Raw genomic sequence first — 16214 nt, forward strand, 5'->3', positions numbered from 1 at the left:
ACACTTCTTTGAGGGGTTTTGTATGACCTATGACCTCTATAATGACCTTCCGTTGTGGCTTGATCACCCGCATTGGAAGGCCATTTGGATAAGGAATTTATGGTCATTTGTAATACTGCTTTCAAGATAATTTGTGTAATTGATAAATATGTTTGAGTTTATAGTTCTTAGCCATATTTGTAATTTAGACCACTGTGAAGAAGGAGAGGGCATTGCCTTTAAATAAGGGTATGCTGCTTTAAGTCTATTTTCCTATGACCATAGGGGTTAAATAATTTTTATTTGTGGTGGGTTTTCAGTTTGGTGATTATAATTTGAAAAGGTTATTTGAATTTATTTTTTTTCATTAGTAGTTTTGTTTTTTACATTACTCTCATGGAGAGATATGTGTAAAACATGGGGGAGGATTCAGTTTGAGGTTTTGAATTGAAGTTTATACACCTTGAGTGATATGTGAATGAGTGTATGGTATTGTTGAGTGTATTGTATTGTTGTGTTTGTTTGGTTCTATTCCGGAGGGGTATAGGTCTAACTTCTTGATCCTTGGCTCTACGATGGAGTTGACAGTGAGATGGGGAGTATAAGCCAATTTGAAAGAATAGTTTCAATAGAATGTGTTGATATTCTCTTTGAAATATGTTTAGATATGTGCATTAATAATTGGTAAAAGTAATAATTTATCATGTAGTTAATGAACTGAACTAAACTGTTGTTCTGATCTGTTCTTTCGAGGTGATCATGAAAAGTGACATCAGACGGTATCTTAATGCATGGAAGAGATAATTGGAAAGAATAGTGTGTGTACCTCAAAACCCCCTCTAACTGGCTGAAGAAGAGTGACAAAGGCGTTGAAGAAGGCCTTCTGAACCACTTCTACCGAGAGAAAGGAACCAAGCCAGAAATCGATGTACAGTATCAGATCTAAGCTATCAACTGCTTTTCTTTCATGCTTCTCTCAGGAGTGTGAGAGGAGAGTCCACATGGAGTGAGCATAGAGGTAGATCTGTTCTAACCTTTTCTTATGATGCTGGTATACTGGTTGACGAATGGACAAGACATAATGAGTGGTAAAGATGAGACATTGAAATTGGGACATTATCATGGGCCATCCACTTTGAACTGTAAAGCTATCTGAAGAAGAACGAAAGGGACGCCAGAAGAATCAGTGCCTGAGAGGGGGGGTTGGTCAACTGTGCAACCATGAAAACATCTTTAAAATGGCAAAGAGTTAAACGCATCATTCATGTTTTTGTTTAATTTGAACTGTTTATCAATGATCAAACATAATGCAAGTCCTTGAAACTGAAACACGTTCTGTTTATCTATTGTTTAATGTATTTAATGCAAGAACATTTGTTTTCCCAGTAGAGTTGTAGTGACATGTTTTGGGGACTTATTATTTTGAATGCTAGAAAATGAAAAAAGTATTTAATATATTGTATTAAAACAAAGAAGACTTACAATTTCTTTCTTTTTTTTTACAAATATGTGTCTAAGTTTTATGCCATTGGTACATACATACAATTATTTGTTAATCACACCCTTATAGTTTATCATACATTTGAGGATTTCAATGATGATTTGGTAACCTGGGTACCAGTCTGTTTGAGTTCTCATTCCACTCCTTGCCACACATTGTCATGCTACCCATAGCATGTTTAGCATGACATGGAGTACAATGAGTGGAATGTTAGCAAAACAGGTTCTAGATTTCAGGCTAATGATTTGGTGTTACTAAATATAAAGTGTAATTGGTGTTACTCTATTTTGATGAAAGGAAATTACTGGTTATCACAATAAAATAAAATATTTGAAGTCATTAAGTTGCCATATAAATTGATTTAAAAATGGGAAGACGCACCCAAATACATTTAAATAAATAAAATCTATGAATTAGATATTTTTTCTAAATTCCATGCCGAAATCCATTGCAACTCAAGAATGACTCAAGTGCCATTGATAATTAACTGCTGCTGACTAATGATAACTAGGGCTGGGTGATATGGCCAAAATATCATATCACATTTTTCTTTTTTTAATGGTATGGGTATTTGACAATATTTTGTTTTTTAATAATACAAGTTCTAAATATGCTTCATGAGTAGAGGCAACATCCCCAGGTATATCCCCAGAGAGGCAACAAATACATTCTAAGTGGTTTTAAAATGGGGCTTTCTCTCTTCTGATTGTCTTATACTGTTCAATTAAACTTCACCCAAAAATAAATGTTTCGCATTTTCATACATTTACTTCACTTGTTTATTATTTCCACGCTGTAAAACATTTATTTGTCTTTGTATGCCTCTATTTTGTGAAAAAGTCAAATGATTGTCCTCTATGACCATGTATTTTCAATGGATTCAACGGCAGTTCATACTTTCGCCACAAGGTGCATTGTGCCATTTTCTAAGATGCTTTCGGCACCCGCACTAACTCATTGGTGCCCGCGCTCTCACAGGCACTATTCATGGCATACAGTGCCTTCAGAAAGAATTCATACCCCTTGACTTATTCAACATGTTGTTGTGTTACAGCCTGAATTAAACATGTATTAAATTGATTGTTTGTTCCTCATCTACACACAATACCCCATAATGACAAAGTGAAAACATGTTTTTAGAAATGAGCTTTGCACACCTAAATTGTACAATATTTGCACATTATTCTTTTTGACATTCTTCAAGCTCTGTCAAGTTGGTTGTTGATCATTGCTAGATAGACAGCCATTTTCATGTATAGCAAGAGATTTTCAAGCTTTTTTTAAGTCAAAACTGTAACTAGGTTACTCAGGAACATTCAATGTCATCTTGGTAAGCAACTCCAGTGTATATTTGGCCTTGTGTTTTTAGGTTATTGTCCTGCTGAAAGGTGAATTTGTCTCCCAGTGTCTATTGGAAAGCAGACTGAACAAGGTTTTTCTTTAGGATTTTGCATGTGCTTAGCTCTAATCCATTTATTTTTATCATAAAAATCTCCCTAGTCCTTGTCGATGAAAAGCAAACCCATACAATTATGCAACCACCACCATACATGAAAATATAAATAGTAGTACTCAGTGATGTGTTGTGTTGGAGTTGCCCCAAACATAACTCTTTGTATTCAGGACAAAGTACATTTCTTTGCCACATTTTTCACAGTTTTACTTTTGTGCCTTACTGCAAACACGATGCAAGTTTTAGAATATTTGTATTCTGGAAAGTTTTCCTTGTTTTTCACTCTGTCATTTAGGTTAGTATTGTGGAGTAACTACAATGTTGTTGATCCATTCAAATGTTTCTCCTGTAACTGTTTTAAAGTCATCATTGGCTTCATGGTGAAATCCCTGAGCGGTTTCCTTCCTCTCCGGCAACTGAGTTAGGAATGACGCCTGTATCTTTGTAGTGACTGGGTGTATTGATACACTATCCAAAGTGTAATTAATAACTTCACCATGCTCAAAGGGATATTCAATGTCTGTTTTTTTATTTTTACCCATCTTCCAATAGGTGTCCTTCTTTGCGAGGCATTGGAAAACCTCCCTGATCTTGGTAGTTGAATCTGTGTTTGAAATTCACTGTTCGACAGAGGGACCTTGCAGATAATTGTATGTGTAGAGTACACTTATTGTGTGACTTGTTAAGCAAAGTTTTTCAAAATGTGGAAAAAGTCAAGGGGTGTGAATACTTTCTGAAGGCAGTGTAAAGTACATGTGCACACCCGAAGCTCTGCTAGCAAATTAGCCGTTCGCAACTGTTAGCAGTCTTTTACTGGTGATAAGAACGGACGATTGCCATACTTTTTAGAGTTTCATTACTCAGTTATTACATTTATATAACATTTACCAAACGTAAAGTAAAAATCCAAACCGGTTCGTGCATTAACTGTATAATGTAAAATGCGGTTTGTCGACCAATAATTAATGCTAACTGCTAACTAACTTCAATGTAAAACATGCTATGCTAAATGGGCACATAATGTACACAAAATGGTAGATTACACAGAGTACCCTGACTTGAAAAACACACAGGCAACCTTAAATTCAGCCTTATTATTCAACATTTCTCAAATAGGAATACAGCCTGTGGAGTAGGCTACCCAGGGATATGTACAGGTGACCCAGTATTTATATTAAGTGAGATGTAATGGCCCTACTTTGGGTGAAGAAGAGCAACAGAGCTAGGCAGATGGGCCCACCTCAAGTAAAATCCTGATAGAGAAACTTGGAAAATGCTCATTAGGCCATACAATGGAAAGCAGACAAGCTAGTTCCTCCCTATTTCAGTCCATTTTCTTCCATTTGGTACCTGATGAACACAACCCTGAACACTCACATTGTAGCCTCCCAGATGACCCCGCAATGTTGCCTGGGCAACCCTTGTCCAACTGACTCTGAGAAGGGTGGTGTTCAACACCTCCACTGCCACGTCCTGTGGGGAAGCTGTAGGCACTGGAGAGGACAGGCACCAATCAGTAGCAATAGTACAAGCACACAAGCGCACGCACACGCACACACACACTAGACAAAGGGTAGGTAGCACATATTTACAAAGAAATACAACATCAAGAAGGAACAAACACACTATATAAAACAAAAGCATTTCCACTTCTGTATGAAACTATGGAGGGTACGTATTAGTACGGTCTATGTAGAGGGCGGGGAGGGGGGTTATATTACGGAGGGTGTGAAAAACAAAACTAAGATCCATTATCCTTTGTGTCATTATGTGTCAAATCTCACAATTTGCTAAGACAAAGGTGAGAATTTGACTTGCAAACTCTCTGCAACGGTTCCAATTTCTTATGTGAGGGGACTACTTGAAGTACACCTACATAGGACTAGGGGTGATATCCAGAAAAAAAATGACAGACACTTAACCTGATACATTATCCCGAAAACAATGCCAAAAGACAACTGAAGACAGGAAAATGGGGGAGATGCAATGTTTACATAAATTAATAATATTGGTCTCTTTGTCAAAAATGGCAGTTGGGTCACTTAACAGAGTAGTACTAGGATACACTACAACACCATCTGCACATCAGAACAGTAGATAAACAATGGAAATGGAAAATGTATGATACAACCAATGATGATTATTTGCTTTATATATATATATATAACAAAAGAGTAGAAAAATTGTTTTCATTCACATAGAGGAGCAACATGCCTCCCCTGGGTGGGCTTGGTAAAACACTCATCTCCCCTACTTGCACATTATGATACACCTATCCAGCCTTAAAAGTGTACATCCCATTAATATCTCCTTTCTCCTGAAGTGCGTACTCATTCACTAGTTCCTTTCAAATCAGTGAAGAAACTTTGAATTTATACTGTATTCAGTTGAAGTCGGAAGTTTACATACACCTTAGCCAAATACATTTAAACTCAGTTTTTCACAATTCCTGACATTTAATCCTAGTAAAAATTCCCTGTTTTAGGTCAGTTAGGATCACCACTTTATTTTAAGAATGTGAAATGTCAGAATGATAGTAGAGAGAATGATTTATTTGATTTATATAGGTGTATTATAATTGTTTAACTTGGGTCAAACATTTTGGGTAGCCTTCCACAAGCTTCCCACAATAAGTTGGGTGAATTTTGACCCATTCCTCCTGACAGAGCTGGTGTAACTGAGTCAGGTTTGTTGGCCTGCTTGCTCACACACGCTTTTTCAGTTCTACCCACAAATGTTCTATAGGATTGAGGCCAGGACTTTGTGATGGCTACTCCAATACCTTGACGTTGTTGTCCTTAAGCCATTTTGCCACAACTTTGGAAGCATGCTTGGGGTCATTGTCCATTTGGAAGACCCATTTGCGACCAAGCTTTAACTTCTTTCCTAACTGATGTCTTGAGATGTTGCTTTAGTATATCCACATAACTGTCCTTCCTCATGACTCATGATGCAATCTATTTTATGAAGTGCACCAGTCCCTCCTGCAGCAAAGCACCCCACAACATGATGCTGCCACCCCCGTGCTTCACAGTTGGGATGATGTTCTTCGGCTTGCAAGCCTCCCCCTTTTTCCTCCAAACATAACGATGGTCATTATGGCCAAACAGTTCTATTTTTGTTTCATCAGACCAGAGGACATTTTTCCAAAAAGTACGATCTTTGTCCCCATGTGCAGTTGCAAACCGTAGTCTGGCTTTTTTATGGCAGTTTTGGAGCAGTGTCATCTTCCTTGCTGAGCGGCCTTTCAGGTTATGTCGATATTGGACTCGTTTTACTTAGGATATAGATACTTTTCTACCTGTTTCCTCCAGAATCTTCACAAGGTCATTTGCTGCTGTTCTGGGATTGATCTGCACTTTTCATACCAAAGTACGTTCATCTCTAGGAGACAGAACGAGTCTCCTTCCTAAGCAGTATGACAGCTGCATGGTCCCATGGTGTTTATTCTTGCGTACTATTGTTTGTACAGATGAACGTGGTACCTTCAGGCATTTGGAAATTGCTCCCAAGGATGAACCAGACTTGTGGAGGTCTACAATTGTTTTTCTGAGGTCTTGGTTGATTTCTTTTGATTTTCCCATGATGTCAAGCAAAGAGGCACTGAGTTTGAAGGTAGGCCTTGAAATGCATCCACAGGTACACCTCCAATTGACTCAAATGATGTCAATTAGCCTATCAGAAGCTTCTCAAGCCATGACATCATTTAATGGAATTTTCCAAGCTGTTTAAAAGGCAAAGTCAACTTAGTGTATGTAAACTTCTGACCCACTGGAATTGTGATACAGTAAGTTGTAAGTGAAACAATTGTTGGAAAAATTACTTTAGTCATGCACAGAGTAGATGTCCTAACTGACTGGCCAAAACTATAGTTTGTTAACAAGAAATTTGTGGAGTGGTTGAAAAACTTGTTTTAATGACTCCAACCTAAGTGTATGTACATTTCCGACTTCAACTGCATATAAGGGAAGTGAACGTACACACTTTGGGACGAGGGACTGATAATTGGGACATTGCCAAAAAGAGGCCATATGTATGAAGTTCACGGGATTAAAGGAAAAACTCTGGTGGTCTGTTACTCACAGTCTTCCCCGGAGTACCCTGTCACTACTTTGGGTTCTGGGCCCCAGCCGTGACTGTTGCGACTCTGGATCTTGATCTCGTAGGGGACGAATGTGGGGGTGTTCTTGATGACAAAGGCGTGTCTCTTGACAAGATACTCTTTCCAGATATCTTCTACTCCCAGTTTCCTGTAGCTCAACTTGTACTCCAGGCCTGGACCATTGTGCTCCACAGGCAATAGTGGCTGTGACAGAGGACAACACAACAGAAAGTAAGTCATTAAACACATAAGGTATCTATCTACAACATACTCTACCTGTATCGAAGACATACAGCATACAATTGCTGCCTTTAAGGGTAGCTATAGACGCAGTTATGAGTCTCTCTCACCTCCCAACTGATATCCATTTGATGGGGCAGATGACCCTGAATTTTGATGTTTTCTGGGTTTTTATCAGGAGCTGTGAGGACATATGCATTATTATATAGTTTGCTCTGTGTTAAGACAATTCCTTTAGGGCGCATATGGCCAAAATAACTCTTCACATGACAATGGCCAGTTCATTGAAAACTTTGAAATCCTCTTAACCTATATATAAAGTAGACACTTATAAACGTATAATAAGATGATTATAACAGGTTACAGAGAAAGTCAAACCTGCAGGGAGGGTTTTGTATCGGTCTGTGGGGTTGCTTGGGGGCCCTTTCCCAATGCCATTAACTGCATACACTCTAAACTGGTAGTTCAGGTGGCCGTGTAATGTCAACAAAGCTGTGACCTGGTTGCCAGGGACTCGCTGGAGTTCTCGCCAGGTCCCAGGATCCCACTGACTCTCCTCGTACTCCACTATGAACTCTGTGCTCGAAACAGTATACAAAATCATATATTAGCCATTCAGAAATAAATATACTGTTTACTGAAAAAGTACTACATTGTATGTCTACATTAGGAAATATTGAAATACACTACGTGACCAAAAGTACGCTCGTCGAACATATCATTCCAAAATCATGGGTATTAATATGGAGTTGGTTCCCCTTTTGCTGCTATAACAGCCTCGACTCTTCTGGGAAGGCTGTCCACCACAGTAGATGTTGGAACATTGCTGCGGGGACTTGCTTCCATTCAGCCACAAGAGCATTAGTGAGGTCGGGCACTGGTGTTGGGCGATTAGGCCTGGCTCGCAGTCGGCATTCCAATTCATCCCAAAGGTGTTCGATGGGGTTGAGATCAGGGCTCTGTGCAGGCCAGTCAAGTTCTTCATCACTGATCTCGACAAACCATTTCTGTATGGACCTCACTTTGTGCACGGGGGCATTGTCATGCTGAAACAGGAAATGTACTTCCCCAAACTGTTGCCACAAATCTGGAAGCACAGAATCGTCTGCTACGCATGTCCCGTTCTGTGAGCTTGTGTGGCCTACCACTTCACGGCTGAGCCGTTGTTGCTCCTAGACGTTTCAACTTCACAATAGTGTACCTTGTCTGTGCATATATTTCACATTATAGAAATCTCTTTTTACAGTTTCAGGAAAGGGGTTATAATACTGTATATTGAGGAATAACACCCCCAAGTGTTACATGACAATCAATGTTTTTAGTACACTGAACAAAAATATAAACGAAACATACTGTATAAAGGGTTGGTCCCATGTTTCATTAACTGACATAAAAGATTCCAGACATTTTACCTACACACAAAAGGTGAATTACTCTCAAATGTTTTGCACAAAATTAGTTTACATCACTGTTAGTGAGCATTTCTCGTTTGCCAATATAATTAATCCACCTGACCGGTATATCAAGAAGCTGATTAAACAGCATACTTATTAGACAGGTGCACCTTGTGCTGGGGACAATAAAAGGCCACTCGAAAATGTGCAGTTTTGTCACACAACACAATGCCACAGATGTTAAACGTGAGGGAGCCTGCAATTGGCATGCTGACTGCAGGAATATCCACCAGAGCTGTTGTCAGAGAATTGAATGCTAATTTCTCTACCATAAGCCGCCTCCAATGTCATTTTAGAGAATTTGGCAGTACATCCAACCGGCCTCACAACCGTCGACCACATGTATGGTGTCGTGTTGGCAATCGATTTGCTGATACCAACGCTGTGAAGAGAGTACCCCATGGTTACGGTGGGGTTATGAAATGGGCAGGCACAAGCTACGAACAACGAACACAACTGCATTTTATCGATGGTAATTTGAATGCACAGAGATACCGTGATGAGATCCTGAGGCCCATTGTTGTGCCATTCATCCATCGCCGTCGCCATCACCTCATGTTCCTGCATGATAATGCACATCCCCATGTGTTGCAAGAATCTGTACACAATTCCTGGAAGCGGAACATTTCCCAGTTTTTCCATGGCCTGCATACTCAGATATGTCACCCACTGAGCACGTTTGGGATGCTCTGGATCGATGTGCACAACAGCGTGTTCCAGTTCCCGCCAATATCCAGCAACTTCGCACAGCTATTGAAGAGGAGTGGGACAAAATTCCCTAGGTCACAATCAACAGCCTGATCAACTCTATGTGAAAGAGATGTGCCGCGCTGCAAGAGGCAAATGGTGGTCACACCAGATACTGACTGGTGTCGACCAAACTTTTTTTTAAAGTTATCTGTGACCAACAGATGCATATCTGTATGTGAAATCCATAGATTAGGGCCTAATTTATTTATTTAAATTGACTGATTTCCTTATATGAACTGTAACTCAGTAAAATCTTTGAAATTGTTGCATGTTGCATTTATATTTTTGTTCAGTATATGTTTGTAGTATGCTGAAACTGGGACCACATTTGATCTTCTCTTTCTAGTCCCACAGGTACGGTGTACATTTGAGGACATCCCTCCTTCCTATAGCAAAAGGTTGAGGGTGAAGACAGCTGACTGTGGTAGCCAGGCCTACCAGTGGTAGAGCTGTTGTGGTCGTCACCGGGTACCCAGGCCAACCGGACACTCCAGCTCTTTTGTTCAGACAGCTCCACATCCTCTGGCGCATCAGGGACATCTGAAACAACATAACAGCAACATTGTAATCACATTATGATGGTGGGGTGCACAGCTTCAGTCATTTGAGGACCGCATTCCTGCTACATTTAGTCTTTGACCGCCTTATATAGTAACTAGGGACTGACTACCTGTGACACCTGGGACATGTTCATTGGGGCATGCAATGAAAAAAATAATAATAATAATAATTGCAAAGGAAAACTAAAATTATACATTTTTGTCCAGGTAGTCCTTCCCTCTTTCAGTCTATTTTCTTCCGTTTGGTGAACTCTTGGTGCACTCTTCAGCCAATCAGTAAGATCCCTATTAAGCACCGTAGGTACCAAAGATAAATCAAAACTGTCTGGACTGCGGACCTCCGGGGCTTGAATTGTGCACTTCAGCACTACAGACGTAGTACAATGGCATTACTGAAACAGACGGTGATGCTGCTTACCCAGTACAGTAACAAGTGCAGAGGCGGTGTCCTGGTCTAGATTGGTTCTGGCGGTACATGTGTATGTTCCCTTGTCGCTTTGGTTTACATTGATAATTTGTAGCATTCCATCATCCAGAAAATATCTAATAATAAAAGCACATTTATAAAGAGAGACTCATAATACATTCACTTGTATCTTTGGTAAAGCTGTCAATCTTAATAGGTGGTTTCTATGAATATTTCCGTAATCTTTGTGAGGTGAGCCAACTTGCTACACTCTTGTAATAATATAGTGATGAATACAAAATGGGGTAACAATCCCATTAGGGTATCTTACCTGGACTGTTCTGTGAATGGGGGTATCTCCTCCCCATCCTTGCTCCAGACTATTTGAAACTCGTTCCTAAGAGATATATCATACTCTGCTTGGCATGTAAGCTGGGCTGTGGTTCCACTTAATATGTGCAGGTCCTGCGGCGGCTCCACGATTTGGGTGGGATCTGAAACATACAAATACATTTATCGGGTGAATAAAACAAGATCTTAAACTCTTCTGATGTTCAGTTACATTTGAAAGTCTTGCGGGCCATATTTGAAGTCTCATGCTAGCTATGTAAGTCCGGTGAGAGAGAGTTACAGACATTTTACACAGGCTGAACTGAACTATGTCTGGATGATAATGAATGCCATATTTTCCCTGCTACCTTTCCTGTCACCACTTATCTGAAAGGACTAGATGAATAAAAGCAATATGGCTGAAAGCCAACATCCTTATTATTTGTCCTAAACCCAATTTCCTTCAGAGTGCAAATGAAAAAAGCTAATGATAAGCCATTCAATCCTGTCTAAGGTGCAGAAATACCTTTGACGTCCAACAAGGCTGTGATGGCTGATTTTCCCTCCGAATTTGTGGCGAAACATACATATTCCCCACTGTCTTCTTTCCCTGCCTGGTTGATCTGCAGCGATCCATTCTTAAAAACTGAGAATCGTTCCCCCTCAACAGATTCCGTAGTGTCATCCTTGTTCCTAGAAGACAAGCATTTCAGAGTTGCTATTTGTTGTTTTCCTACCGGACATGTACATGTTAAAACTGTGTTGGATATACAATAATTACACAAAAACATTTTATTGCAACACAAATTGAATTCTAAAACGCTGTAAATGCATTCCACCCATCTTTGCTTTCAAAGACACCTGAAAAGCCTGTTTGAAGTGAAATTTTAGTTCCTAAATTCATTACACATTTGGGAAACAGTTTATCTAGTCATTTAACATGTCATGTTAAATTTGCAAATGGAATTGTGTGTGGAACTTCCAGTAGGGTTGGTTTGCACTCTTCCTCATTTTGTTAAGGTGTTGGCGAATGAAACAAGTGGAACTCATGAGTCCTATATGAAATTTGAATGGGTCAATGTCAATGGGTCTAAGAGAGTGTTCCCTTTCTAAACACACCAAAAGAGAAGGATTAGGGGTGATGTTAGTGAAAGAGATCATCAGAATATAAGGAGATGAACGGAGGAAACGTGTCACAGAACTGCCCAGATGGAGGACAAATGAAGAATTTGGGTGATGTATGATATATAAACAGCAGGAGAGAAAGAATTAAGGATGATTCGGGCATTGTTCACCACCCAAATAATAAACAATAAAAAACAATAATAAAAAACAAATCGCTCACTCACAAATTTGACTTCAAAACCGGATGCGTGCTGAATCCTTGTTCATAGTGAATCAAATGAACAGCACACCAAAAAGTGATTGTCAAAATGTAATGGCAAATACATTAATTACTGAAGATAACCTTTTGCAGTGCTTTCCATACCAGTCACTACAGGTGTTCACCAACAACAGCAGTGGAGGAGAAATAGGCTGGTGGCTCAACTCACCAGGAAACAGTGGATGGAGGGGAGCTGAATACTTTGCAGTCCATGATGATGTCCCTCCCTTGCACTACTGAATATCGCTGGTAATCCTTAGTCAGCATCCGAGGTGGGAGATCTGTGGGGGAAGCAAAAACATAAAGCTATCAACCATGGTATAGGTTAATGATTGGTTTATTGGTGATACTATCATGAGGAAGAATTTGGGTGCATCTTACGGTACATCTTACGGAGAAATCACTGTCAGATCCATCAAACATTAGTCAAATTAAGCAATAATACATGAGGCCATGTGTTATGACATTTTTATCATGGCTGTGATGTGGTCATAGCCACGAGGCGAAGCCACGAGTTATCTCTTAAGATTAGCCCCTTTTTTTCAATGTTCACCTAAAATGACATACCCAAGTCTAACTGCCTGTAGCTCAGGCCCTGAAGCAAGGATATGCATATATGGAAATGTGAACAGAAATATACAACATTTTGAACAGAAATATACTGCTCAAAAAAATAAAGGGAACACTTAAACAACACAATGTAACTCCAAGTCAATCACACTTCTGTGAAATCAAACTGTCCACTTAGGAAGCAACACTGATTGACAATAAATTTCACATGCTGTTGTGCAAATGGAATAGACAACAGGTGGAAATTATAGGCAATTAGCAAGATACCCCCAATAAAGGAGTGGTTCTGCAGGTGGGGACCACAGACCACTTCTCAGTTCCTATGCTTCCTGGCTGATGTTGTGGTCACTTTTGAATGTTGGCGGTGCTTTCACTCTAGTGGTAGCATGAGACGGAGTCTACAACCCACACAAGTGGCTCAGGTAGTGCAGCTCATCCAGGATGGCACATCAATGCGAGCTGTGGCAAGAAGGTTTGCTGTGTCTGTCAGCATAGTGTCCAGAGCATGGAGGCGCTACCAGGAGACAGGCCAGTACATCAGGAGACGTGGAGGAGGCCGTAGGAGGGCAACAACCCAGCAGCAAGACCGCTACCTCCGCCTTTGTGCAAGGATGAGCACTGCCAGAGCCCTGCAAAATGACATCCAGCAGGCCACAAATGTGCATGTGTCTGCGCAAACGGTCAGAAACAGACTCCATGAGGGTGGTATGAGGGCCCGATGTCCACAGGTGGGAGTTGTGCTTACAGCCCAACACCGTGCAGGACGTTTGGCATTTGCCAGAGAACACCAAGATTGGCAAATTCGCCACTGGCGCCCTGTGCTCTTCACAGATGAAAGCAGGTGCACACTGAGCACGTGACAGAGTCTGGAAACGCCGTGGAGAACGTTCTGCTGCCTGCAACATCCTCCAGCATGACTGGTTTGGCGGTGGGTCAGTCATGGTGTGGGGTGGCATTTCTTTGGGGGGCCGCACAGCCCTCCATGTGCTCGCCAGAGGTAGCCTGACTGCCATTAGGTACCGAGATGAGATCCTCAGACCCCTTGTGAGACCATATGCTGGTGCGGTTGGTATTTGGTAGCATTTCCTTTATATTGTTTAACTTGGGTCAAACGTTTCAGGTAGCCTTCCACAAGCTTCCCATAATAAGTTGGGTGAATGTTGGCCAATTCCTCCTGACAGAGCTGGTGTAACTGAGTCAGGTCTGTAGGCCTCCTTGCTCGCACACGCTTTTTCAGTTCTGCCCACAAATGTTCGATAGGATTGAGGTCAGGGCTTGTGATGGCCACTCCAATAGCTTGACCTTGTTGCCCTTAAGCCATTTTGTCACAACTTTGGAAGTATGCTTGGGGTCATTGTCAATATGGAAGACACATTTGCGACCAAGCTTTAACTTCCTGACTGATGTCTTGAGATGTTGCTTCAATATATGCACATAATTTCCCTCTCCATGATGCCATCTATTTTGTGAAGTTCACCAGTCCCTCCTGCAGCAAAGCATCCCCACAACATGATGCTGCCACCCCCGTGCTTCACGGTTGGGATGGTGTTCTTCGGCTTGCAAGCCTCCCCCTTTTTCCTCCAAACATAAATATGGTCATTATGGCCAAACAGTTCTATTTTTGTTTCATCAGACCAGAGGACATTTCTACAAAAAGTACGATCTTTGTCCCCATGTGCAGTTGCAAACCGTAGTCTGGCTTTTTTATTGCGGTTTTTGAGCAGTGGCATCTTCCTTGCTGAGCGGCCTTTCACGTTATGTCGATATAAGACTCGTTTTACTGTGGATATAGATACTTTTGTACCGGTTTCCTCCAGCACCTTCACAAGGTCCTTTGCTGCTGTTCTGGGATTGATTTGCACCTTTCGCACCAAAGTATGTTCATCTCTAGGAGACCGAACGAGCCGCCTTCCTGAGCGGTATGACGGCTGCGTAGTCCCATGGTGTTTATAAGTGAGCACTATTGTTTGTACAGATGAACGTGGTACCTTCAGGCGTTTGGAAATTGCTCCCAAGGATGAACCAGACTTGTGAAGGTCTACAATATTTTTTCTGAGGTCTTGGTTGATTTCTTTTGATTTTCCCATGATGTCAAGAAAAGAGGCACTGAGTTTGAAGGTGGTCCTTGAAATACATCCACAGGTACATATCCAATTGACTCAAATTATGTAAATTAGCCTAGCAGAAGCTTCTAAAGCCATAACATCATTTTATGGAATTTTCCAAGCTGTTTAAAGGCACAGTCAACTTAGTGTATGTAAACTTCTGACCCACTGGAATTGTGATACGTATGTGTATGTGACCAATAAGATTTGATAGTGAATTATAAGTGAAATTACTCGTGTCATGCACAAAGTAGATGTCCTAACCGACTTGCCAAAACTATAGTTTGTAAACAAGAAATGTGTAGAGTGGTTGAAAAACAAGTTTAATTGACTCCAACATAAGTGTATGTAAACTTCTGACTTCAACTGTGTATATGTATGTATGCATGTATGTATGTATGTATGCATGTATGTATATACACACACACACACACACACACACACACACACACATATACATATACACGTGTTTGTTTTGGACGTTGTCCCCGTCATGTTCATGACGTACGCTTTTGGGTAGTGAAATTAAAAAACCCTATGTCGTATTCGTGCACCTGTCTCCAATTACTATACAACGTGACAGACAGCTAGTGAAAAATGCACGCTTGCAACATCTGCATAGTGCGGATCCCGGCCTATGGAATAAAAGTGGGGCTTTTAATGCTCAAATTAAATTCATGCTGATAAAAAAATTACATCCATAGGCCTAATGGACACATGCTCAAACTCACACACTTTGGATAGACTTAAAGGGGCAATCTGTAGTTGCTACATCCATTTTTGGACTTATAAATGATATATATTAATGTAAAGATATAATTTAATCGTATTATTATATGTAGTAGAAAGCGATGGGTTAGAAGAAGCCTACATAACCAACCCATAAAGTATAAATGTGCATCCATATATGGCCAGCTATGTAAACTTTAACATTGATTTATCCTGCAAAAGATGTCATTCAATTGGTAACATACATTTTTTGTCATCTTCTAATGCCTCTCAAAGGGAAAGTAATCTTTAAAAAGTAACTGAATGTAATCAGATTACATTACTGAGTACTTTTAGAAAGTAACCTATCCAACCCCGAATGACAATAGATTTTTTATTCTATTCATATACCGCATAGCAGCCTAGCTATTTTAACAATTTTTATACCTTGCACAGATGGGGCAACATTGATGAAAGGGTGCCCCATTGACTCCATGGTATATAACAGGTTGTCATCATCGGAGAGCTTTCTTCTGGGGTATAGCTAAAAGGCTGGGGCATGTTCATGTAATTTAGAGATATATTTTTCTAGCGATGCCATCGTGCAGAGCTCGTTCCCTAGGTTTTCATACATGCAGCCTCAACGATTCTCTTCGTCTCTTTCCAGTCAAT

At 40.4% G+C, this 16214-nt stretch overlaps 1 protein-coding gene across 4 annotated transcripts in view; it reads right to left on the reverse strand.

The window, feature by feature from the left end:
• The window catches only part of LOC139416530 (neural cell adhesion molecule L1-like protein), a 135812-nt gene that overhangs the window by 42757 nt on the left and 76841 nt on the right, over positions 1 to 16214 (reverse strand). For 2 of the 4 annotated variants that reach the window (XM_071165234.1, XM_071165233.1), the window contains exons 11-20: positions 12329 to 12440; positions 11302 to 11468; positions 10777 to 10939; positions 10458 to 10582; positions 9918 to 10019; positions 7654 to 7851; positions 7386 to 7456; positions 7017 to 7239; positions 4856 to 4891; positions 4311 to 4426 (exon numbers count right to left, since the gene is read on the reverse strand). In XM_071165234.1, coding sequence (XP_071021335.1) covers positions 4311 to 4426; positions 4856 to 4891; positions 7017 to 7239; positions 7386 to 7456; positions 7654 to 7851; positions 9918 to 10019; positions 10458 to 10582; positions 10777 to 10939; positions 11302 to 11468; positions 12329 to 12440 — 1313 coding nt within the window. The remainder of the gene's footprint in view (positions 1 to 4310; positions 4427 to 4855; positions 4892 to 7016; positions 7240 to 7385; positions 7457 to 7653; positions 7852 to 9917; positions 10020 to 10457; positions 10583 to 10776; positions 10940 to 11301; positions 11469 to 12328; positions 12441 to 16214) is intronic. The other 2 variants (XM_071165235.1, XM_071165236.1) reach the window with 1 other exon arrangement.

This window comes from Oncorhynchus clarkii, chromosome 9 (assembly GCF_045791955.1).
Source record: "Oncorhynchus clarkii lewisi isolate Uvic-CL-2024 chromosome 9, UVic_Ocla_1.0, whole genome shotgun sequence".
Taxonomy (NCBI): Eukaryota; Metazoa; Chordata; class Actinopteri; order Salmoniformes; family Salmonidae; genus Oncorhynchus; species Oncorhynchus clarkii.